General features: G+C 34.2%; 1 protein-coding gene across 2 annotated transcripts; it reads right to left on the bottom strand.

Moving 5' to 3' along the window:
- Positions 1-1493: 1493 nt before the first annotated feature.
- On the bottom strand, positions 1494-25286 carry XRN4 (exoribonuclease 4). 2 transcript variants are annotated; one of them, XM_088885766.1, is made up of 22 exons: positions 24815-25286; positions 24147-24249; positions 23996-24072; positions 23716-23907; positions 23421-23540; positions 23207-23269; positions 22949-23101; positions 22671-22835; positions 22362-22439; positions 20965-21051; positions 19711-19791; positions 18940-19035; positions 16579-16649; positions 16034-16162; positions 15860-15936; positions 15743-15783; positions 15578-15652; positions 4679-4818; positions 4470-4574; positions 4312-4408; positions 2825-2907; positions 1494-2590 (listed from the first exon to the last, which is right to left on the bottom strand). In XM_088885766.1, the coding sequence occupies exons 1-22, from the start codon at positions 25019-25021 to the stop codon at positions 1858-1860; spliced, it is 2973 nt and encodes a 990-aa protein (XP_088741892.1). In that variant the 5' UTR covers positions 25022-25286; the 3' UTR covers positions 1494-1857. The 2 variants fall into 2 exon arrangements, with proteins under 2 accessions (XP_088741892.1, XP_088741893.1); XM_088885767.1 differs by having other exon boundaries at positions 4312-4387; positions 24815-25284.
- Between the last annotated feature and the right edge of the window lie 1800 nt (positions 25287-27086).

Genomic DNA, 27086 nt, shown 5'->3' with positions numbered 1-27086 from the left:
TTTTGCCATTCCTGAGAGAGTTTGAGTGTTCTTGGTGACCTCCACAACCTTCTGTTTGTTGAGATTGTTGTTGGGAGCTTTCATTAACATCTTAGTTTTGTGTTCCCATAGACGGCGCTACTTGATGCGTGCAAAAAATGCATTGGTGGAACAACTTGTGGACTTGAGCTCCTTGATGGGCCAAACTTATTTCAAGCCAAAAACATGGGAACCTGAAAGAAAAAAATATTAGCACTCTAACATCCAAGTCAGTATGTAATATTGAAATAATAATGTTAAAAAGAGATAAACGAAACTATTCGAGCAAGTTATGATGAAAAATGGTGAGTAAAAATGAGTGTGTATAGCAGAAATTGCTTATGAGTGCTTAGAAAATTATCACCCTACTTGAGGAGGTCAAACCTGATTTTATAGTCTAAGTCCCCCAACGATGAGGGAGTCTAGTCCCTGAGGGAGTCGGAGAGCTAGTTGCAGTGGACAAATCTCCTTAGATTCTTGATCTGTTGGTTGGAGGAATCTAAGGGAGTCCAATTCAATTAAAAGTCCTTAGCATAGTATGGGGCTTGCTTCCCCGAGTCCTCTCTCTCGATACTCCTCTTCAAGTTCTACTCTAAAATCTATCCACCTAGACAAGTACTTTGCTGATTGTCAGGATAACATTAGGGCCCCTGAGCTTCCAAGGGAGAAGTCCTTCTAGGCTTGACTCTCTTGGGGTCATAACTGGGGGAAGGTCCATTAATTCTTCCCAAATCTCTTCACTCCATTAGAGTCCCTCAGCTTGTTATTGGACTAACAGATTGGCCTCACTTTGAGTTGCCTATTTATGACCATATCACATATAATGACTTCTATCAATAGTTGATATATACTTATTTTTAGAGTAAATTACAACTACCTCCTCTAAGGTTTGACATTGTTACAAATACCCCCTCGTTATTTAAAAATTTATAAATACCCCCCTCATTTTAAAAAGTGTCTAACAACAATTCGTTATGGTTTTATCTTTTTGTGGTGAACTAACCAAAATGCCTTTGTGCATTACAAATTATAATTTTATTTATTTTTTAAATTTTTTAAATTATTTTTATGGACTAAGGGAAAAAAAAGTTATAATTTTTAAAAATTTTCCATTCACCCCCATTTTATTTTCAATAATTTTTTTTTAAAATAAAAAATATTGTAATGACAAAATTGACAATTTCATACCTCCGTCCAAAAATTACATAATTTTATCAAACATCAGAGAGATTTGTAAATTTTCAAACAATAAAAGAATATTCATAATTATATCGAACTTCAAGGGAGGTCGTTGTAATCTACCCTTATTCTTAATTATATTTTTACGAACCATTCAATTGTTATAACATGTTTATAATTATAAATTGTAAATATATTTTTAAAGTTTCATACATTTAAAGATAAGACAAATGTTATTATCCAAACACAACGCCCGTTACTTTACTAGGAGAAATAAAAAACGATGAAGAACGAGAAGCATAAAAAGCTGCATTCTTTCCAACGTGTCATTTACACTGCGTGAACAAGTTAGTGTAACAAAATGTGTATGGGTCATCTGTAAGCTAAACAGGAGAAAAACTTCAATACAGTATGGTGATCAGCCTGTAGTCCTCTTGTAAGCCCCTATAATTAAGTAGAAAACAAAGGTCGACTGACGCTGTCTCGAACGATACTACTCTCTAAGAAACCAGCGTAGTTAACTTGAAAAAACGACATCTTCCGACTGAACCCGAGACAATTACTAGATAGAAGATCAGTTGATATTTGTAGTTAACAACATTCACAATCCTTTTTGTTAGTTTGTAACAGTATCTTCAGACTGAGACATTACTTTGCACATTACTGCTGATGTTCTGTATTCTCTGAGGCCTTATTTTTTACCTGGTAGACCAACCTCCCCTGTTTCTCATGGCCTGCAGGCACTGAACTCTGTTGTTGGCTAGCGTACATCACTGCATTCCCGGCAGGACGTCTACCAATCCATTTAGGAGGTGGTGAAGGAATTGGACCAGATATCTGTGCAAGCTGCGGACGTCCGTGTGGTACCTGACCAACATTTGATGATCTTTGAGATATTCTAGCAAGTGGCATGGTTCTAAAACCACCTTCTATGGTCAATGCTGACATGCCAGTTCTTAGGTCACGATGCTGTTCCTGATATGCATATCTGTCTTGGACAGAAAAACTTTGCCTGTTGCTTTGCATGTCATTCGAGGAGACACCATATCTAGCATTACCCGCTGGTGCACGAGGGCCGTAATATCCATTTGGAGAATACAATTCATCATAATATCCTTGTTCCTGATAACCATATCGACCAGCTCCTCTATTATACCCAGATTGTCCAGCTGGTCTTTCCCTATACAGGGCTTGGTGATTCAAAGAATTTTGGCTATCGGAAACACCCCTTTCATAGCCAGGTGGTCCTGCTGGCCTCAGCCTATTTGTACCGTGATTCCCCTGGGTATTGCGATAATTCACCCGCTCTGGCTTAATGTTCAGTGTATTGTGAACCAGACGATAAGCAGCTTCTCCCAATATAGGACCAGATATGGCCCCAGATACTCGTGGTCTGTGAAACACGAACAACCCATATAAGCATGCAAATTATCCATTCTGGAAGCTAAACCATCTCTGAGAATAGCAAATTTATGACTGCTAGTTTAAAGCTCAATGCAAACTAAACTTTATAAGGATTCTTGAACTGGTAAATTAACCTGAATATTATAATCAAGAATTCAGTTATTCCGAAATCCAAAGATATCTAGCACGAACATTCCATGTTACCTAGGCATAATTTCAATACCTTTCTTTGCCTAGCTGGTTTCTTCCACCATTGTCTTCATGCCATAGTGTTGGGAGTGGCTTTATATCAATAGGCCGCAAAATCTGCAGTTAGAAATATAAGGATCTATATCATGAAATCCAACAAAACTCTACTACTGCAATGATAAATCCAAAGTTCAAAACAGCTAGTTTGCTAATCAAAGCTATATGTTAGCTTGACCTATCATTCCAGCACGTCATATCCATGGCTAGAACAACTTCTTATACAACACAAGCACTGGTCTGATCATTTGGTACAGCACTTAACAATTGCCCAATCATTCAGATATACTGTGGCACTTCAACCCCTAATGCTACTAGCAACTTTAAATCACAACTGCTTCTTGTTTAGAAAAAGATTTTTGCCTCTTCTCTCGCATCGCGCTTTGGTTGTTATATATTCCCTTTAAGAATAATTCATAGGAAGAGTTTCAAGAATCAACCAACTCAAAACAACCTGCCAAGCCCTATGGATTACTATCACAATGTAGAAGTCTGGTGTCTGTCCACATTTTCTGACAGAGCTCTCATGTTCAACGGGTATTCTAACACCAAAACCCAAGTCCAAGCATCATAGCATTTTGCTACAAGAATACACAATTATTCCAGGATGTGTTTGGTTCTACAAAACGTGCGAATAGAGAAAGAGAATTTTAATCAGAAACAAATTTAGCTTAGTTTTTTATGCGTATGGTGCGGCACTATCACATTTTCCAGGAATGCGGTAACCTTCATTAAAAAATTCAACATTGAATTTGGGCCGGCTTTCTTCACTAGTTAAATGAACAGAACCAATTATCAATCATCAGACATACACAGAGATATACAAAAACACAAAAGTTTGTCTTTGTTTATAGTATATTTTCATTAAAATCTAAAGAGAGTCCAAAAATTTTTAGCACTTCATGGTCCTTGTTTTGCCATTCCATTCAATATTTTACTCAATATTCCAGGGGGTTTTAAAACAACTAAGTACAATTAAGTAACTTGCCTCTCAGCAATTTCAATTAACATAAGAATTACAGGCTTTGATGTTTAGATAATAGTATAACCATGTAAAACAAACTAAATACTGTAATTTGATGGATTACAGTTCAAACAGAAACATATTTTACTGGTTGTGGGCATGAGAAATAGTCAAGCGAGAAATCTCAGTTCAGATTTATTTAATTTTACAGCACTTGCACCCACTTTCTCTCATCATGGTAGAAGCATCTATAGCTGTTCTGTTGCCAAATAGAGAGATTTTCAAGAGTCCTCATGATTTTGTAAGATTTTCATGCATTTTAAGTAACTTCAGTGCAGTCAAACAAAAATATTTTGTTCCCTCATCTTTAATGTTTTCCTGGGAATCAAATGGAGCCTCAGGTAAAATACCAATGATCACATATTCACAGGCGGGCATATATGACTATCACAAATTCAACTTATTATGACAAAAGGGTTGAAAACCGGAACATTTCATACCTTTTCAGGCATATTTACACCTTCAAGAGGCTTCGGAATGTGAACATGTGGTGCTGGATTAAGATACGTGATATTTCTGCAGAAGGGATAATCCAGTCTTTTTCTCATTGAATAATTGTAACATATATTTTTCTGTGTAAGGGCTTCAAGTAACTTACAGAACTTGATTATTTGTGATGTCTTCCAACCCATTGACTGGGGAAGTGAAGACTTGTTTCAAGCCATTTCTCTTAGTCAACCACATGAATCCATTCATTCCTCCACTAAAAGAAGCAGAAAATGGAATGAAGTTACATTGCAGAATAATCTGCCATTAATAACAACAGAAAAAAAGGTAAAGTTATCCAAAATAGAGTAAATAACCAACCTAGCAACACTGTCAATCGTCCATGGCAACTTTTCCATGTCACAAAGACGATAGTAAAGTGTAATTTGGGCTGCCAAAGGATGACGAGGATGAACATACAGCAAATCAAACATGACACTGTTTCGGAATTGCTCCTCCTCCTACAAAATTCAAAACATGGGCAAACATAAAGTTAAGAGAAAAATTAAACTACAACTAGTTATTCTTTTTTGCGCTTTCAGGAAAAATAGCAAGATGGCAGCTTTGTTAAACGCGGTATGCTTGAGCTTTGCAGTTGTAGGACCAAGAGCCTATTGTTGAATTAAAAACTAGGCTGCTGATAATAGCTAGAGTGCAACTAAAAGCACTACACTGTACAGCAATCCACGCACAGTGTTCCAATTGTGGCCTATTACGCTAATAATTGTTACTACACAGGTAAACACTCTCTTCTCTAACAATTGCAATGACAGTTACTGTTGCCACATAGGCCACTAATCCTTTCTCAACAATTACACTCCTGAAAATCAAACCCATGACTTTAGCTCTAATATCAATTACAGAACCTAGCAACACTATTCTAAATGCATCTTTAAATCATTCAACAACTCAAAAGCCATGTTTTGACTATACCCAGGCACGAGTAAATTGCGGCTATATGAGCCAACAATTTCCCATCCCCAAGCATCTAATACCAACTTCTGCCGCCACAAATTATAAACAAAAATTTTTAGTTTTTCTCAGGTACTTCAGTTATACAATGCTCAAGAACTCCTCGCTTGATCGGACAGATATCTAATTATAAAAATATAACACTTAAAGTGCACATAACATGAGGCTTTGTACATAGCATAACACGCTTTATTCTCCTAATAGCATAAGCATATGGTAAGACAGCATCCTTTTTCTGTCCTTTGGACTCGAGAGATAAACTGAGAATCTAGGGAAGAAATCAACTCCGATATCCATCCAAGCTAAATATCTTTAGTATTTTGTTTTCTTACATGAATAAGAAAACAAAAGTATCAATTTCGATTTATCTCCACATATCCTAATCACCAAATTCTTCATGAAGAATTATGCAACCAACTATACTTTAGTTTACTAAGACATTCCCAATGATTAGAATGTTGTTGACATTAGCACCAAGAATGTCTTTTACACTTAACATTTAGGAAACTAAAAAGCATTCTAAGGAAAATAAGTTTTGGTATCATATTTTGGTAACAGCAAATTACCTGCTAATTTAAGAAAAATAAATTATGTTATCATATTTTGGTAACAGTAAATTACCTTAATCCAAAATTCCACCACCAAAAGAAAAAGAAGAGAAGAGTTGGTAAATCATATGGAAAACAAACATGTCCGAGACTCCGAATCTAGAAGCTTAAAAATTCAACGGTGGTAGTGAACTCAATAATTACAAGTTAGAAACAAGAGAGACCATTCTAGAACTAGGTTTTATAAGTTGCTCTCAGAAAATTCTACTATGAACTGAATAGGTAACACTTAAATTTTTGTGGTTGTAATGTAAAATGGTCAAGTTAGAAACAAGAGAGACCATTCTAGGAATAGGTTTTATAAGTTGTTCTCAGAAAATTCTACTATGAACTGAATAGGTAACACTTAAATTTTTGTGGTTGTAATGTAAAATGGTCAAATATCACCTCTACAAATCATATTTCACGACTAATACTAAAGTTAGCCTCACGCTCCCCCCCGCCCCCCCCCCCCCCCCCCAAAAAAAAAAAAAAAAAAACATATCTTGATCCATAAATGTTGACATTATCAAAAAAGACAATGATAACTTTTATAAGTGAATATTATAAGGCCCCGTTTGATTCGTGTGATTAGGCGTGATAAACTATTTATCATGTCTAATCACACGTTTGGTTAGTATTATTAGAGCCCGTATTAATACTGAACCCGATCTTATTACTCACAATATATGGTATAATAAATCACGCCTCTTTAACTGATATAAGTAATCCTACCAACTAATATTAATTTTTTTCCTAATTTACCCTTGGACTCTCTCCTCTATCTCTCTCCTCGTCTCCACTCTCTCCCCTCTTTCTACCATTTTCTCTTTATCCCATTTACCTTTTTTGTTAGGGGAAATTGCATAATAGCCCCCTGTTTTATCCAAAAATTGCTAAAAATTTAAAGACCATCTATAATTATAAATCCTGCAAAAAGACATTCTTTGTTAAAATAAAAAAAAAGGGGTTGCTTACATGCGCTAGAAACAAGAGTAGGATACCATTTTGACCTATTTTTAGCCTTTGACCATTCTGAATGGAAAAAATTACCCCTATCTTATGCCATTATCTCCTCTCTTTAGTTTTTTATTAATTGTTTACCTTTTTTCACATTTTATTAAAAAATATTACAAATACTAAACAATTAGTATTCTGAAATATTTATATGAAAAAATATCATTACATCAAATTAAGTTATTATACATTTTTTATATATGAAAATATCAAATATTTAGGATTATTTTAATATTTATATGTTTTTAAAATTAAAATACATGATTTTTTTCATAAAGTATTATTAGTTAATTTGATTTTGTGTTGAATATATTTTGAAATTATATTATTTATATAAATTACAAAAAATAAAGTTTAGTATTTTAATATATTTATATTTAAACACAAAAACACATAATTAATGTAATTCATATATTAAAATTTATAAAATTAAAAAATATTAAAAAAAAAGAGAGAAAAAGATGCACAGCATCATTGTCTTCCCCAAGCCCCCTCCTCGTGCCACACCCCCCCCCCCGCCGCGCACCTCTGCTTTCACCTCACGGGCTCCGCCTCTGCCTTTTTTCACTTATCCACAACAAATTTGGACACTCTCATTTCCGTGACCCATATTTGGACGACGATTTTGTGGACGACAATGCCCTGTCGCCTAGCAGTGATTGCTAGTGAAGATTTTATACAATACTATATTCATGATAAATTTACATACTTTTATCTAATATATTTTTGAAATACATAAAATCTGGAAGGTTTATTTTTAAAATTGATTAGATTTTATGGTGTTGATGAGATATAGAAGATCCAACTGTCATTATAATAACAATCATTTATAATATATAAGGGTCTCATGGGAAATCACAAAATAAATTAACGTCGTTAAGTCAAATAATCGGCAATGAGGGAGTGTGCAAAATTTTAAAAAACACAGGGGGTTTTTAGTTGGATTTTCATAACATAGGGAGATTTTATGCAATTTTTTCTTTTTGTTATTTGTGAAACTTGTGCATGATTAAAAAAAATATTTTTAATTATAATAATCTTTCTTTTTTGGACATTTGAAAAATACTTGAGTTTTTAGTAACTAATTGAATACGTGTTTCCAACTTCGGCATTATACAAATATAGACAAAAAAAACAAAGAAAATATTTCACAAATTAATTTTATTTTAAGCAATTGTATTTCAATAAGTAATTTAATGGTTTTTTTAATTTTTTTTAAACCATTCACAAGCTACAATATAAAAATATAAATACCTTAAAAATGGATGCCCTTTATAGTCTTTTTACGTTTAATCATACGTTATAATTCTTTCAACCAGATATCATGTTATATTATCAAACCAAATATCCCACATGCAATACCTCAAACCAAACATCTATAATGTAAAATGGAATTAATAATTATTCAATTTTCCATCCTATCTAATCATGTCACACCTAATCTTATCACACAAACCAAACAAGCCCTAACTTAATCCTACTAGAAAATGTTACTATATACCTATATTCTCTCACATATCAAGTCGAATGGGCTTTTCTTACCTTTTAATGATGTTTAATTATGTCTTCAATTATTAATTAACCTATTAATCAAGATTATAATACAGATTCCTATAATTTAAAATTTATTTACTTATTAAACTATTTTTAATCACTAATTAATTTTATTAGTTGCAAAGTGAAAAGGAAAATCAAATCCTTTTACTTAATTTACTTTATTAGTTATATATTAACTCATACCTAATTAGTTTACTAGTAGAAATATACATTTTACCTTCTTATTTATTTACTTGCTTAATGTATAGCAAATTAAAACTCAACTTTTTATTCAGTCCGTAATTAAATTTTAATTCATTAGAGTATATTATTACCCCTATCTTTAAGATTTTGAACCAAACCTGCTATAGTGGCAAAAAGTTTATGTCAACTTTCGATGTTGCCTTTAATCAGCCAAACGTCCTTATATTTTATTGATAAAAATATCTTTGGTAATGCTTTGAAGCTTGTAGGGCTGTGAATGGAATGTCATTTAGTTACAAGAGTAAATGTAATCAAATACTTGCAAGAATTATACCAGATGAAATTAAAAAAAGATAGTAATTCTTGTGTATTTTTATATATTGAGAGTGAGGCTACATTTATTCTTGCATCTATTGCATAAAGATATATTGTTCAAACATATCTTCTACTGTTGTGCAATAGAAATATAAAAAAGAAAATGTGTACAGAAGAATATGAAAAATAAATAACTCTGATAATTTCTAAAACAATAATAAATCTAAATCAAACCTCAAAACGTTGTTTGACATATTGTTATATAATTTGTGGGGAATAAACCTAATGATGTTAGTAACTAGATAGTACCAATTTGTTAGTACCAATTTGTTAAATTATTCAGTCAGCAACAAGTAGGAATTAATCTATTGATTATCTCAATAATTCTCTATATAAAAGAAAGAGCATGTTATGCTTATCTATTGAAATATTTGTTCATAATTATAAATATAAATCTACATCTACTAACAACCAAACACACCTCCCACCAGTAAAAATATTAAAAACAACTCAAAATAATATAAACTTTACATAGACAAGTCACATCATAATTAATTAAATGTACACTGACAAGAATGTAAGACTTAATTGCATGCACACTAAAAACATGAACATGATGCAAGAAATATAACTTGGAAAGTACATTCCATCAACCCAACATACAGTTCCCAGCACGTCTTATTTGTATGTGAATTGCATATCGTACAAGATGTTGTCAGAATAATCAAAAATCAAAGGGAATGTTAAAGGAATTACAATTACCTCTATAGTTCACTGATCAGCTTCTATTAAGGGTCAGATCCTTACTAGAGATTATTAAAGTAACATATCTTGCAGACTCCATGTCAACAATGAACTTCTGACCAAGACAGACAAGGAATGTCACTCAAATTCGTCTAATCTAATCATGGTCTTTGTAAGTTAGACTAGCTTTCTGTCAAATCATTTCATAAATCAACTAACCTACCACGGGTTGCGCAAGTTAGACTAGTTTTTGTTTAACCCCTCTGCATAACGGACACAGTCTCTTAGATGAAGTGGATGATAGATTAAGATTTCCACAAAAGCTCTGATGTTGGAGAATAAGGTATGTCATCGTTTTTGGAGGCAAAAACATAGGTTAAAAGCAACATGAGGCCGAATGGAATCAGTTGCATTCTCCATTTTGTACATGTTACTTTTTAATATGCACACAAAACCCATACGTGTACATCTTATGATATAAGTTGTATCTTTTACTCGATCCCTCATGCTAACCCTATTTATAAACTATCTTTAAAGAAGCCTATTATGTAGAAATCAGAGGGTAAGCAACACAAGGAAGCTTGTCGCATCTCGAGTAACACTCCTTTTCCCAAGTATCTGCCTTCCATTTGGCTGACCTTGTGTAAAACAAGGTTAACTTCGTCTTTTTTAGCAGGGCTACTTCCAAGCTTCACCTTGCGTGGTCATCAATTACCATAATGATATCTTTCTCTCTCATCACCACTCAATCTCAGGTAAGTCAGCATAACACTATTAGACCTAAACAATTTACTAACTCCGAACCAGTGTGGCCACCATCATAGAATCATCCACAGATAGCCAGAGTCAATTGAAGACTTTACTTCACCATGTTGATATGCTACTAGGCTGTGTCACAGTAATGGCTTTTCTGTCTAAGACAGTTCATTCAATGCAGCAATTGTAAAGCATTAGAGATTTCTACAGTATCCAAGCCGCTTATATTACTCTGCTTGACTACCAAGACCCCGTGTTCCTGAAACATTCACCCTTAGAAAATGAAATCCCCCCCATCTTTGCCATGAAATGTTGTAGTATAGCTGCTCTTTCCATCAGATATGACATGCATCTTTCTCTTGGCTTTGTTCCTTAAACCTTAGTTTGACTTCCTTAGTTTTATGCTCTCTTTTTTCTTTTATCAATAAATCCACATCGGCAATCTGCAAATTTATCAGAAAGACAAAAGACCCTTCTGAGCTTATCACAGCTTTCACCTTAGCACTATAGTATTTTCTAGTTTTGTCACATCATGAATTGCCAAGTGATAACCCCACACTATTATCATTAAAAAATGGTTGCAGGCAGATATTTTGAGCTGCATCTACAAATATCCTGCATCAGTAAATCCAGACACACACCCCAACCCCACCTAAATATAACATGAAAAGAGAAAACAGAAAACAGCAAAGTTAAGAAGGAAGAAAGCAATAAAGCATGTTGCGCTCGCAAGATAATCAGCTTTCTTTTTTCTCTTCCTTTCCCTGAAATCTCCAGTACACCCACACATCATATGAGATATGACAACATTTTAAGCTAAGAATTGGCAACTGTCATGATGAACACTCTCCTGTCAATCTGCCATTGATAAGCGGCACAACAGAAAAAAGAAAGGATAATTAACTGGTTGTATAGGCGGCCGCTTACCTCAGTTTCCCAATTAAACTGGCAAGCTTAAGCTGCCCGATAATCCAAACACCAACAGTTCCAAACAAGATGTAAGTGGGAGGGATGACAACAGGGCCCCGCCTTGGACCCACCCCATTTGGGCGGGTTTGGGAATTGGGACTTTCATAGGGGGGTCCAGGACGGGTCTAGGGGCCAAAAAAGGTGAACAGGCCAGGTCCAAGGCGGGTCTTGGGTTTTACCCCAAACCCGCCCCCAAACAGCCCCAGCCAATTTTTTATTTTTTTTAAATTTTTAATATTTATATACTTATATATAATACTAGTTATTAGAAAATTATTATATTAAATCGAAATCCTTAACAATGTTGCATATATCCAACTCTAAAGAATTCATTGAATGTTTTGTTTTTTTTATATATTTCATCTTAGATAAAAGACTATGTTAAAGTACCTAAACATAAAATGATATTACTTAATTGAAAAAATAAAGAAAGAATATAAACTTACATTAAATATTGAATTGTAAGAAAGACAAATTATGGGTAAAAGAAAAAAGCTAAATCAAATGTAGTTAAAATAATACAAATATAAATATAGTATAAGACGTTTTTTATTGTAATGAAAAATAAATATATGAGGAATTTACATGGAGGGTAAACAATAAACTATATAAAATATAGTTAAAACTCATGCAACACTTTTTTCTGTTTTCTTTTTCCATCCAATATTTAGTATTAAGCAGCCATATCATATTATGCAAATATGTATGTTTTAAAGATTCAAATACGTACCATGTTATTAGAGACTTGGACTAAAATTGAACTAAAATGCAGTACAAATAACTCAAGAAAATAAAATACTAGATTCAATTATTTGAAGTGAATAGAAATAAAATACTTATTAATAATTTATTATCTTTATTATATTTATTAATATTATGTCTCTTAAATTTAAGGTTTTAGGTGAGACGGGTCCGGGGCCATGTGAGGTCTTGAGATTTTATCCTGGGGACCGCCCCAGACCAACCCTCGTTGCCATCCCTAAAGATGTTTTAACAAAACCAGACATTTCAACCCAAAAACAAGCAATTCTAATCTTGCATACAACACCAGCATCAACTCTAACATTAGCTTTATATATATATATATATATGTGTGTGTGTGTGCGCGCGCGCGCGCGCATATGGAACACTAGGGTGCAAACAAGCTGAGCTTGGTCAAAATTTCAGGCTCGAGCTCGTTGCTCACTTAGGAGGTGATTTTTTGATTTTTAACTTTTCACCACTTTTTAATAAAAACATATTATTATAAATATATAATATTAAATATTTATTATAACAATATTTTAATGTAATGTTATGAATATATGACTTGATAATAGCTTATTATCAATCTAATATTAATATACTAGTAACACAATTAGTAAAAGCATAGAAAATATACATCAAATTATCCAAATACTAGACATAATTTTGTATAGTTATATATTTAACAAACAAAAAGTATTAATAAAGTATTAAAAGAATTCAGTAATACTTATAGTATGTCATTTTAAAAATATATTCTTTTGTTCTACTATACAATATATTAAGCTATTTTCTAAAAGTAAATTGAGAACCGTCACAAAAATATGATGATGGCAATTTAATTTTTATATATTTCAATTATACACAAATAAAGAAAAAGAATTCTTTACACCAAGCAATAATTAGTCTCATTTTAGATATATACATATATATCTTTGGATTAATTCATGGGAATCATCAAAATTCAACAAAAGTTTATATGCAGTAAATAGAAATCTTACATATTATGCATCCTGGTACACATACACTCACAAATAATATAAAAAATTAAGTTAATCGTTAGAACTTGTTAATTTACCAAAGAAAATATTACAGATCGATATTGAAATATACAATAAAATTCATATGCATTATTAAATAATTATTTACAAAAACAAATTCAAAAATTACTAAATTGTTGATTAAGCTTACTTTTAGTTGGATCATAGATATTAGATGATATAAATAAAAATACCATATTTTCTTATTATCTAAAACTAAAGTATGAGATATTGATTAAATATAATTCTAATATATGGTGAATTTTGAATATGGACTTGATATAATATTGAATATGTAGTTATATAAAAATCCTTAAAAATAAAAAAAAAATGCTAAAATAGAAAAAACCTCGCGAGCTTTCGAAAACAAACTTGTAGGCTCGAGTTCGGCTCTTGAAGGAGCTCGAGCTACAGTCAAGCCAGCTGAACTCATCTTGCACCCCTATCACGAAGACATTAGCTCTGAACTAACATATTTGAGGCACAAGTCTTTTACTGTACGTTTCGTATTTCAAGAATTCATGTTGCCAGTGTATTTGATTTCACACTAATTGCAGTCACCAAAGCTCCCATTTCTTTTAAAAGATTAACCAGGAATCACTAGGCCATCCTCAAATCAAACTTCTACTTTCACCACTCATACAAATAGATTTGTAATGCTAAACTTGCTGACTCAAAATTCTTTCCCATAGATTCCCTCCATTCCTTGCTCTTGTAAGCACAAGTGCTAAACATATGACCTTTGACAAGGTAGCTGTTTTCACATCCAGGTTTCATCATCATCACACTTTTAAAACAATCAATTGCTTAAAAAAATAGAAGAGCTCATATTAGACATGTTTCAGAACCAACCAATCACATAAAGTAACTACAAATGCACCCACTAGCCCCCAACGGCATAAATCCTCAACATTACTGCATATAATAGTTCGCAATGAAGCAAAGCTTCTCTTATATTGCCGTACGTGCTTAGAATTCCACATCTTCCCTAAGGAGTCCATGAAGGGATTCAACACAAAAAGTCAGTAAGATATACCATTTAACATTATAGGGGAATGCTAGTCTATTAAAAGTGAAGATAGAAAAGAAGCTAGACACATAGAAAATAAGTACCTTGATCATTGGTTAGTTTGAGAACAAGTAGTGGCCACCTTCAGACAGCTATCAAGTTGATAATGTGGGATGAGTGTATGTTTTACACCTAGCCATTGATTCTTCTAGGGCTACCAAGTGCCCAGAACCAACAAGAGGTTTAGTGGTCTCTTTTGCATGTATGACACCTAATGTGTCCTTGACTCCAAGTGGAGTGCACCACCCCTCTCATCCTCTTTGCAAGTGGAGCACCTGCTTTGTTTGTTGTCTAAGGGCTTCCAGGGTTATACAAGGTTTTCATCATGGCAAACAATCCAATCCTCACCCAACAAGAGTGAAGCTTTAGGCCTGATGGCAGTTAGATCCTCCATGTTTGGCATAATTATTATATGAATCTTTTTTGGACATGATATGTTAACTCAATAGAAATAACACAATGGATAAGCATTAATACCTACTCGCAAATAATCACACTAAATCACCATATAACCTGCTTAAAACCTAATCAACCATAGTATTAACTCAATAATTATAATTTAGGTAGTCAGATATCGCGCCCCTCCTATTTCACCTAGCAAAGCATATATTAGCACACCACAGCTTTTAATTCAAATGGCAACATTAAAACCATTCTCATGCAAAAATGGATTCATTTATTATACAACTGTTGTTAGGAAACTACACTAAGCCAAAAGAAGTACAAGGGCACCCTGGACTTGGTACAAGATAAGAGATCTCAGAAGGCACTCTACCCACAGTGGTATGGCATATATAAAAATCACAAAAGAATCATGCCCATCTGTATTTGCATTGTACTTCTCTGAATGGATATTGGAACAGAATCTATATAAAGAGAGCATTCCAGTTCCATTTGCAGTAAATAAGATCTTGTTGTGGGTTCCAGGGTTCCAAGGAAGCCAAGAGACTAAGTTGTTTCGGGGAATCAGTTGGTTTTGCTGTGTCTTGTTGCATTTGTATTGAAAAAGTTTGCATGCATCTGTATATTACTTGACTAATAGTTGCTTTTATAAAAATTCATACACCTTTTGCACCCTTGGCAAAAGGCTCTAGTTTCATAGGGTTTGAAGATTTCCAGAGAGATTGGCACAGATCCATGCAACCTTTTTTATGAGGTTTGTAATCTCTCTCCTAGTTCTCTAATTCTCTTTTGACTAAAGTTCATAATAATACCAAAACAAAGAGGGGGGGAGGGTGAGGGGGTGAGAGGTTTTCATCTTTCATACCGTCAAGGTATCCTCAAGCTTCTTTGTCTCAGCAAGCAATTTCTTCTCATCAATGAACGGCAATTTTGCAACACCCTAACAGTTTTTGCAAATGAAAGATTGGTCATTCTTATCGGTCAAATGAACAAATACTGTTATAATAACACTGTAAGACATAGGAGATACCTGCCATGCAAAGCGCTTCCCATTCATGTCAATTTCAAAATCTGGTCACACAAGATAACTAAATTATGTCCAGAAAAATGAAATAATTATAAGCAAGCTTCAGCAAACTGACCATACCAGTGGGATAGAAATCAAGAATAGGTGATTCAGGATCAGTCATCAACCTCCTGTAATGTTCAGGGAGCGCAGCGGAACTGTAGAAGGGAAGCGACATTCATTAGAAAAATACAAAGGAACTGAATTATCAGACTCAACTGAAGAGGTTTCCACCCCAGAGAGAAGGTGGCTTACCTTGCAGCTGGTAGGGTTCCTAATAGCTGATCAAAGGGTTTGAATGGCTCCCCAGCAAAAAATGTTATCTCTAAATCAGCTAAGCCTTTAAGATCAGATGCAAATGGAGCATAATGATATGGATAGTACCTGGAGAAACAAAACATGAGCTAAGTTAAATGACCATGGAATTTAGTCTACAACTATTGTTTATTCATAATGCAAGTGCACAGCATTCCACATCGAAAACACAAAAGCTTCTCCATAAAATCCATATGCCTTTCAGTCTGAAATTTGAGTTGACATGATGAGGGATAATGAAATAAATTTTCCACTAATTACATCAAGAGTAAGGTTTGTGTACATCAAGAGTAAGGTTCAACAAAATGGACCCTTTTTTTTCCCCACATGATGACATCAAATGCCATGTCGGGATTCCTCTTGCAAGAAAAACTTGTGCATTGCCATGTATTTTCTTGCTTCAACAAGCATTAGCAAACATCAACGAATGCAATGGCAAAGCAAAATAAGCTCTTTCTGTTCTGTATAGGAGACATAATACATACCATTGCCACGAGCAGACACCTTGGTAGTAATAGCGGCAAACCCAACACAACCCCTCCACATACTTCAAGACCTGCAAAAAAGAACCAATATCCTCTGTTGTCAAAATGGCAGTTGAATCACACAAATTATAGACTGCCGCTGTTCATGTGTGCACCGTGCCACAGGGTTGGGAGGTGGAGGCTAAAAGGGAATGATGCAGAATATAATTTCAGAATAAATGCTGTAACGAGCCAAAGTTTTCATGTCACATGGAAATAGTATGTGGCCATTCTGAGATGTTTTCATGAAATTTTTGTAATATAACGTATAAATAATTACATAGTCAGCCTTAAGGTTTGAACCAATTATTTGGAAATTACAATGACATCCCCATCAAATTGCCTGCCAACAAGGTGAACAGAGATAATGAAAGGCAATATTTGCCCCAAAAGAGAACCCCAAAAAAGTATCAAAATTGCTTGGGGTTGGCAGGGAAGGATGGGTTGGAGGCATAGGGGTTCGAGATGGGATCTGTGGTGGGGAGGCAAGGAGCTAGTGTGCAGGAGTGGTGGAGACTGGCATCTGAGTTGGTTGAGATCCATTTGATTAGGTGGTGGGTATCAAAGTCGGGGGCAAGGAAGGAGGGTAAAAGAACAGACAGAAAAAGTAACATAACAAAGTGCGGAACAAGGAAAAAGTTCAAGAGGAAAGGAAAAGCTACTTCATTTTTATTCTTTGAATTGTTAGTTTGACTCAATGGAGAAGAATTAGAACAAGGATTCCATAACGTTTTCAAATCATTTACTTGACTAATAATCTAATTATAATAAGTCATTTCTTCGATAATCAATTAATTAGTTAAAAAAGCAAAAGGATCTTGTATTCCATTTAACTAATATACTCTATGAATTATATAGTTAATTACAGTTAAGTTATTTCTGCATGACAGTCATATTCAAATCAGAGCTAAATACCTAAATCCATGTTTATGAAAAATCGTCAGGATTAAGATCTTATTTTTTCATTCATTAAATACCACTAAGGCAGGACAGAGTCCTACAGTGCTTCCAAAATTAAAACACATAAATACTTCAAGAATTGTAGTGTCCGGTTCTTAAGCCCAAATAATAACAATGTTTTTAGCAAGAAAATTAGTCATTCCAAAATTTTAACAGCTTTCATGCTGAATATTCCTTTGAAAGTAAACTTCAAAACTGTTCCAACTATTTTCGCCACTGCTGAATGTTTATAAGTTTGGTTTCATTCCAAAACCACTTTTGATTTTCAGTTGGAAAAAGTATTTGCCTTTTTGAATAACCTTATTTATGCAGAGCCCACACTATTTTTTCAAAAGCCTATATGCTTTTTTTTCAGAAATTACATATATATAATCTGGAAAAGCCTTTTATTTTTATATTTGTAAACAATTAAACTGAACTTATTTCTCAAAATGAAAAGCCAAATCAACCTCAACTGATCAACTTTTGTGACACACTAATCCAAACATATTTTCATTTTACATTCCTCAAAGTGATCATCTCAAGTGAATATCCAAACATAGCTTAAGGCTTTCAGAAGAGAGTCAATCTGGCACATAGGAGCATACACATACTTGCAGGGATTCCTCAATTAAAACATGCATTTCTCACTTCAACTTAAAAATCCATATGGGGATTTTCTGTGTGGAAAACTGCAGCTATTAATAGTTGACATGGCCAATTAATTCAAAACTAACCCAATTGCTAATTTGATTTAACATGTATGGACCTTTTAGTTCAACATGTCCTTAACTAAAAAGAAATTGAAAAGAGGGTTAAAAAAGAACAGTTCAAAAACTTGGGTCATCATGCAATTCTCTTATTTGAAACATATAGAACAAGCCTCAATCTCAACACCATTCTAAATACAACATACTAGAATTGAACAAAAGAAAAAAATTTACTCTTAAATTTCAATTTTAATCTTCAGAACCATGTTACCAAGTAGATATCTAGGCACTGGCATCTCAAAAATCTCAAGTACTGCGCTCATGAAGTTTTAGTGGTAAGGAGGGTAACTGCGACCAAACTCACACAGAAGTTACCATACATATCCATACAATACTGTAGAGATCCATTCTAATAGCTTATAAATAATAAGTAGATCCATCTAGAAAGCCAGATAAGGCAGGAACACATGCATCTAAGCTCAAGCAGGTGTCTGCAGGGTGTGCATGTCTTAGTAAAGAAAGAAAATGCAAACTCGTCCATGAAGAAATTGATGTTTTCCTTGAAAAATGCTACATAAACATAAGGTACTTGTAATTTGCAAAGAAGAATGCTATAGTAAAAATCTAACACTAAGCAAAAGCTCAATGTAACAAATGTTATGGGTGAACTTACCACTTCCATTCTGACTTCATCAATCTTCTCGGGTTCTGATATACCAAATTTCTCAGAATAATACCTTTCTTTATATCCAGGTTCTCCCAACTTCACCTGAGAGTATTAAAATCTGCATATTACTCATATAGAGCCACAATCTAGGTTCATTTGCAACAGATTGATCCACGAATATATGTGCAATCAGCACAAACATGTTTTTTTATGAAAAAATATTAGACAAAGAAATTGCTAAGTTGAGTTCAATGAAAATGATAAGAATATAACCCACTATACAAATATAGGTAACTGAAAGTGTCAGTAAGACATCCAACCACATTCCACTACCTGTGGCAAATGAAAAGAACACCTGTTCTTTAATAGTCAATAGATTATGAAACAATAATGAAACCCCTATGTCCAATTTGCTGGCGCTACAAAGTTTGGCAATATAAAGTCAAACTCTGTAATCTTTTCATTAAGGTATCACATCGATTTCCAACAATATTGATGTTATAGAAGCTTCATACTTGGTTTTTTCTATTTTCTATATTACGCAAATAAACTTTGGTTAAAATGACTAAATATCAAGCATTTCACAAGAAAACCTAGACTAGTTGACAAGACCAACTAGGCATTCACTTTGTCCTAAAACAGAGCTAATAATAGAATAGGTTGTGTAGCTATGATGCTGACCATCACAGGCAACCCATGGGGACACATAATACTGGCTCAAGTCATGAACTGCGATGGATGTCAACTTTGAGCTAATATTCCGAAGAGAAGAAGCACCTTGTCCCCTGCTAAAGTATGAACCTCTTTACTAGTCTCGCCTCTTGCTCTAAGTTTCAGCTCTTCATTGTTCTCATATGCCTGAAGCGACAAAAAGGAAAAAGCCGCATTATTACCTATGAGTAACAGGAAGGCTCTACATATGGCACCAACGAAACTTGCAATAACACCATTGCAGAACATCATAGTTTGTATGATTTTCTTTTACATGCAGAAAGATAATAAAGCTCGATGCTCAAAAAGTTAATGGAACAAGACAACATACTTCCACTCTATAAAAGAAACAAAGGAAATTGCTAAAGATAATGCCAGAAACATATCAACTCTTAAATACATGAAATTTTTTCACATAAAAAACTCCAAAGGCTCCTCATTCATGGACAATATATTGAATATAAAAGAGCACAAAAAAAAAAACAAAAACCAGACAAACATTTACGAGAAGAAAAGTTACCACATAAATAACCTCTATAGATTCAGATGGTAGGCTTATAAAACTGATGTAGAACAAGCTTGACCAGGCTGTTCAGATTCTGTTCACTGGGCAGTGAACTCTACTTATGAACAATTTTAGGTTCCAAGGTTATTAAAGTCACTTATAAATGAGAAAAGGCACGCATGTAATTTATGTCGTTCGTTGGTGCAATAAACAATTGAAGACATAAAAGTTTTAGGAAAAGAATTAAGAGACAAAAGAAGATATCCAACATTGGACCTATGACTTGAAGGCATCAGACAAAGAATTTGGAATTATATTGCACAACTCAAAAGAAGCTTAAAAGCACTCTGAGAAAAAAATAAACTGAAATCTGTTCATAAAAGTTATGTTGGTTAGCCGCAGTAAATGTTAATTACTATAACAGGTTTACGAGTTCTCTTATCTCAACTAGGACAGTCTTTTATCATGAAACGATAAGCTAATCCTACTAAGATTTAACTTATGCCTCCTAATACTGTTCAATGATATAAATAGGCTATAAAAAGGAGAACCAAATAGCAAATTGCAATTTAAAATACCAGCCGACAAATGAATAGGACAAAACCAAAAATTTTAGACAAATTCAAACATGATTATCTTAGATGTTACTTGTAATCCCCTTATACTTGTTCATCATTAACCTTCTATGGTTTGTATGATTCCACCCCAGCTTGAGAAAATTCAACCTCAATATTCAAAGTGTTGAAGAATGAAGACCTTTGACAATATGAACCGTGGATGAGAAAGGTCAGGAAAAGAATAAAGCAGCAAACTACCTGCTGTATCCGAGTTCTCTTTTTAAAGATTTGATCTTCATACACCGCAACTGCCTGAACAAAGTGTTCAACACGGTCCAAGAAGACCTGAAAAGTTCAAAAATCAAAAGCAGAGATAAAAGGTTTTACACATCCAAAGTATCAGAAAAGGACACAATGAATAACAGATTATCACAACTCATACCAGCCTCTGTATTGGATTAATAATTTTAGACAGTATATGGCATTCTAAAAATCATGAATAGTTTCATGATATATGAGCCAGAAGATGTTGACAGATTCCCAGTGATCTTTATCAAACCCTACATTTTTAGGTCTTGACACCACAAAAGCAGCATCCAGAGAAAGTGATAACAAAGTTTAGAAGTTTATCAGACCATCCATTCAAGGAAAACACTTCATTAAGGAATAAATTTTAAGGGGAAAAAAACCCTAAAATTTTAATTTCTTGGTCAATCAATATTTCAAAGTATATACCCATCAGTCAGAACTTCTCCATATTTACTGCAACATCAGCCTTACCAGCCCCAACCCCTCCAGCATAGCCCAAACCTCAATGTCCCTACCTCGCCACCCTAGCCACCACCCACACCTCCAAGAAATCCCTTATTTAGGACAACAGCATAGTGTGCATTTATGTGGGCAACCGTTGGGCAGCCATTGACAGAAAAAGCAGTTGCTGGCGGTGCTTATCTCTAAAGGCAAAACTCATCCAAATGTGGTGAACAAAAGTATCCAAATTATGCCAGTGTTAGCAAAAAAGACAGCGAAAATTATGGTGACTTAAGTACCAAAAACCACGGTGGCTCATTTATAAAGCCCAGATCCACTCTCCAAAGAGCTATTGCAGCATATTCATCAATTTAATTGCAGTTTGGTTTCTGTAGTTTAGTCAATTCACAAAAGTGTGGCTAGGCATTCATTAAGGCAAGAGAGATGGACATAAAGAAAAAAGCCAACGATGATTCATTTCATGCATTTGGGAAAAAGAAAGTCGATGACACTGATAATAGTATAGCATCCATCACAAGGACCAACAAGTATGTCAGAGGTAACTGAAATAAAGGTGGGAGAGCAGGTCCTCAAGCACAATGTGGTGGCAGCGGAAAGGGTAACAGAGATGTCCCAGTAGGGCTTCGAGCAGGAGGAGGAGGGCTGGGGGAAATGTGGTGGATTGGCTCATCCATAGTCAAAAACTGATGCTATGAGGATCCATTATAACATGGTGATAGATAATGAATGATGTTTTATAAAGTCTTATACTAGAGATTTAAGTATTAAGAGGCAAGCATGGCCACGCATATTCTTGAGCTAGTACTAAATGATGCATAACCCATAATCAGAATCACATCTCCTAACTACAACAAGTTTAAAATACTGAAAGACATTAACATTACCTCACCAGCATCAGTAAGGTAACCACCCATTGCTGCAAATTCCCTTCTGTATACAAACATGAGCAAATTTATGGCACCCTACACCATTGAAAAAGTGAAAAGGCAAAATCTTAATGTTCAAGAAGAGAAAGGGTAAATAAAGCCTAAGTAAACATGTCCAATAATAACATAGAATATATGAAAGAGCGGATATGCATGAAACTCCAATTTATGTCAGTGCAAATGCAAAAGATAATATATATTATATAAACTAGATATCCAGCAAACTGCAAAATAACTAGATTCAATTGATTGTACAGGCATATATACCTCTCTAATTTCTAATGTGGGCATGTGAGGAAGAAAGTCATTGCCAACAAAAAAACATAGAAACACGAAATCATCCACCAGCCTCTCGAACTCAATTGGGAAAGGAGGATTGGGAATATCCATCTCATATCCCAAATATTCACGCAAAACCCAGATGTTGAGGAACTGGCAACAAATTATAGAAGTATCAGAAAGAGAAATAAGAACAAAGAGACAAACAGAAGACCACAATGAAACAATAAGAGTAAACAAGTCTCAACAACATATAGTGGATTAACCTGATACTTCTTCTTATAAATGGGTATGTCATTTAGAGGCTTTCCACTTGCATCTTGATTTTGGCCATTGGTTTCCCCGCGGCAGTCAGCAGCCAGATGACCAACTTGACCACAGAGAAAACATTTTTCCTGGTGACCAGGAGGAGTAATTACCTGCAAAATCACAGAAAAGGAAAAAAAGGCAAAAGAGATACATTAAATGTTGACAAAAACGTATCCATTTTGTTGAAATTTTGCTCTGAAACAATGGTGGCTAACCTCCCTTAGTATTGAGAAGTGAACTTCGTGCGTAGCTAGTGAAAGCATAATCAGGTCTGCATCCTATTGAAAATATATATGAATTAACTGTTTTAGGACATGTTAATTCTAATGCATAAGCCAAACCCAAGTGAATAATAATAAAACACAACAGGAAAAGACAAAAGAACAAGAAACGTTTGGTTAGATATTTCACTATTTTTCTTATGCTCACCAGACCATACAGACAGTGCCTGGTATTTGGATCAGAACCAGGAAGGTTGCGTTGCAAACGAATGTAGGACATAATTTTGTGCTCGCCCTCACCGGGAACATTTGCATCAGAAAGAATAACCTTCAAATAATCACCCAATGCATCCTCATAAATAAATTAAGAGAGACAAAGTATCCTGAAAACCAGAAATATAATGGAAAAACCAAAAACAGAAAGGATCACTCCACAGGACGGATTCATCCAATGCCAAAAGAAAACCAGAAGTGAAAATCCTGTAAGATGAATTTAACCAGACCTTGAGAAAACGCCATCCAGGAATGTGGTTTAACCTGCTTTGTACATAATATTGAAGAGCTACAGAGAGCACTGCCATAAACGGAGTGCCAGGGGTGATGACATTTGAATCAGATGTTTCAGTCTTTTCTTTAGGTAATAGTTTTGCCCCCTCAAGCTCAAACTCTTTCCTGAGCTTTTCTTCTTCAGCTTCCTAACATGAGAAAATAGGGGAGAGGATTGCTTGAATTACAATATGGACTACACAACTTTGGATTCTTTTAAATATACAGAATACATACAGCTACTGCTGCATCCTTAGCAGCTCTAAAACGACGAGACCTTTGCTGGTTCATTTTAGCCCTAGGAGCCACGCCATCTGCAGAACAAAAAGAATATTGAAACTAAAACGTGATCCTCAGAAAACATGTAGAAGATCTAAAAGCAGCTTACCAATTGCCATATAAAGGAGCTTTCTTGGACGAACCAATGACACAAGGTGGTCAATGTACTCAAAGATAGATCTAAATACATCATCGTAAGTGGCCGGTGCAGGCTTCATCAAAGAAAGAAACAATATCCAGTATTAGTGCCCAAAAAAATACAAGTGTCATGCAAGTGCACAAGAGGAGGAAGTTCTAATTTACCTCTAAATGGTTCCCTTTTTAAGTTTTTTTAACTTAATCATACCCAGGAAATAACTCTCATTAGTGCATATGCAACAAACAGAGTTAATTGTTTTATCAGCCGTGTCACAAAACCAATCAAATCCAAGCACCGGAAGCAGCTCAAAATTTGCTAAATCAATTTCTCTATTCAACAAATTCCGACAAGCTAAAGGATAACGCTAAACAAGGACAACACTAACAACAGCAAAAGTAAAAGGGTCATAATCATTCCTATGCTTTACCACATAGGAGCTACCTGCATCACCCACTGTTCAATAGAAGAAGCTATCTTGCAGGAAGATATCAAAAACAAAGAAATGAACTTCGATTTTAGCATCCAAACCATGAGCTCGTCTACACTATCTAATGTAACAGTAGTCAATTCAAATTCACGGTGGTCGATTGAAATTCATGTATATAATCGCAAAACGAAAAGAAAAACAGAAAGTTTACCTTGCCTTCCGGGTGAAAGCATGGGTGAATAATACCATTCATGTCCAAATACAAATTATCAAACTCAATGCCATTAGGGTTTGGTCTTGATACATCGATAGGAAGGGGCAAACCCCTTTCGTCCTTTCTGGGTTCTTCCTCCACCACGTCCACAATACACAAAGGGTACCGATCTGCCAACCACCGGTAGAAAGCAGGAACCCCCATCCCCCCGACACTTATTTAACGATTTTTCGCTGCGCGGGGAGGGAGGGCACCGAAATTAGAGGCGATTCAACTGAAGCTCGCGGAAGATGTTTTCGTTAGTGTGATTACTGCTTTCTCGAAGACTTGATGTCGGGGATTTGAAAGCACCCGGTACGGAAATTGCGCAAACGTTATTTACATTTACCTTATAGTACACAAATGATAGAAAACAATTACATTTCTATAATATTATCCGTAGCCCCATCATAAATTACTGAGAAATCTTCCGTATCAATTTACAATCCGCTCATCAAATGAGTAAAAGAAAAAATCACTTTGTAATATATTAGCTGCACCTCCAATATGCTCTATTTTAAATCTTTGAGAGTAAAATTTTGAATTGCATTTGAAATTTTTAAATTCATTATATAACAAATTCTTTGAATATATTTGGATTATTTTAAATTTAAAAAAATTCAAATTTTTTTATTTTAATTTTGAATTGTTTTTTGATGAATATGGATAGATTTCAAATTTTTAAACAGAGTCATTTGAAATACTTTTTTCAAATACTTCCCTCAAATCCAAATACACCCTTAGTAAAATGATGTTTGACTTAGCTTCTCAAGTGTTGGAATATATCTTTTTTATAAAATATATTGAAGTTTATAAAATATTTTGAAAGCATTTTTTAAAATGTTTCATGTTACTTATATTTATATATCTAAATATAAATTATTATAAAAGAAAATCTTCTACATTCACACTACGACAGTTTTTATATCGCTAATATTAACTTTAAAATATGATAATTATACCCTTAAATAAATTGTGAATATGATTAAATAATTTTTAAAATCACTTGTATTATTTAATATTTTTAGATGTCCACATCTTTTTAGAGAGTAATTGTTGTTTCCCCACGCGCACGCAAACACATTCATCCCCATGTCTTACCACTTTCATCTGTATCAATCTTTTTTTTTAAATTTTTTTTTTTTTTTTTTTGCAAGTTGCAATTGCTAATAGGTGGATAAAATTGATGAAATTCGGGCTCTTTTCCTACACCAAAAAATAGCTTGGCACAAGCTTTGCGGCTTTCAAGAGTTTGGCTCCATCACTCAAAAACACACCCACAAAAAAAAAAAGAGTGTAGCTCCATCAACATATTTTCAAGACCAATATTTTATGATTAAGAAGATGATAGAATGATTATTTGAATTATTATTTGTATACTTTATACTACTGCAATTTGTTGATCCTAATCTATTTGCCTTATCAAATTTTTCACTTAGCTTGAGAATTTTATGCACCCATACCATATGCATTCAATATTTAACACTTCTCTTAGGTTTATTCTTTTTCAGAGAAAGCATGTATTCAGTTTCTAATTTCGCACAACTAAATTTTAGGTATTGCGTCCTATGGTGGATATCTTACCGGTTAAATGGATAGCTTTACATATCACCCTGTGATATGACATATATGTAAAATACCTCTATGTGATTAAAAAAAATACTAAATTACCTCCTTGTGTTTATAAAATATAGTAATTAAACCCCTAAGACCGAAAAGAGTGACCCATGCACCCTGGATGCGACTTGAATAGCATCATGTTTGTACTATTTTGCCCCTTTGTAGTTAGATAAAAATATTGAATGCTCTCCAACTTCAGACCCTCACCTTTAGCACTTTTTCTCACTTTCTTTTCGGAGATTTTATTTTATTTGTTTATGAAGTTTGCTAAAAGATTAGAGAAATATCAAACCCCTCTTTCGGAAAAGCAAATCAAAACCGTGCAACAACAAGTTACCCAAAAATTCCATTGTGTGGGTGCAATTTGAAGGTTAACATTAGAGTGGTGGAATCCCAAATAAAGCCCTCAAAAGGTAAATTATATTATTGTTGCAGATATCAAGTTTATAATTTTTTTTGTTAGGTGGAGCATGAGAGAGCACCATGGCCTTCCCCTAATTTTCCATGGTCAATGACACACTGCTGATGAATTTTTGAGGAGCAGTGTGGATCTGGGTTTTAAGAAGAGGAGATCGATGGTGATGAAGTTGTTTCAAAGGTTTTCAAAGAT

Source organism: Sesamum indicum, linkage group LG10 (assembly GCF_026168435.1).
Source record: "Sesamum indicum cultivar Baizhima isolate 11 linkage group LG10, ASM2616843v1, whole genome shotgun sequence".
Taxonomy (NCBI): Eukaryota; Viridiplantae; Streptophyta; class Magnoliopsida; order Lamiales; family Pedaliaceae; genus Sesamum; species Sesamum indicum.
The sequence above is the reverse complement of the archived record's forward strand: the minus strand, read 5'-3'. Positions and strand labels throughout refer to the sequence as shown.

Coding starts and splice junctions, on each gene's coding strand:
- XRN4 (XM_088885766.1), bottom strand. CDS start 25,021: ATGGGGGTTCCTGCTTTCTACCGGTGGTTGGCAGATCGGTACCCTTTG. Junction 23,908..23,995: donor CTAAGGATGCAGCAGTAGCT/GTATGTATTCTG, acceptor TTCTCATGTTAG/GAAGCTGAAGAAGAAAAGCT. Junction 15,784..15,859: donor TCTTGATTTCTATCCCACTG/GTATGGTCAGTT, acceptor TTGTGTGACCAG/ATTTTGAAATTGACATGAAT.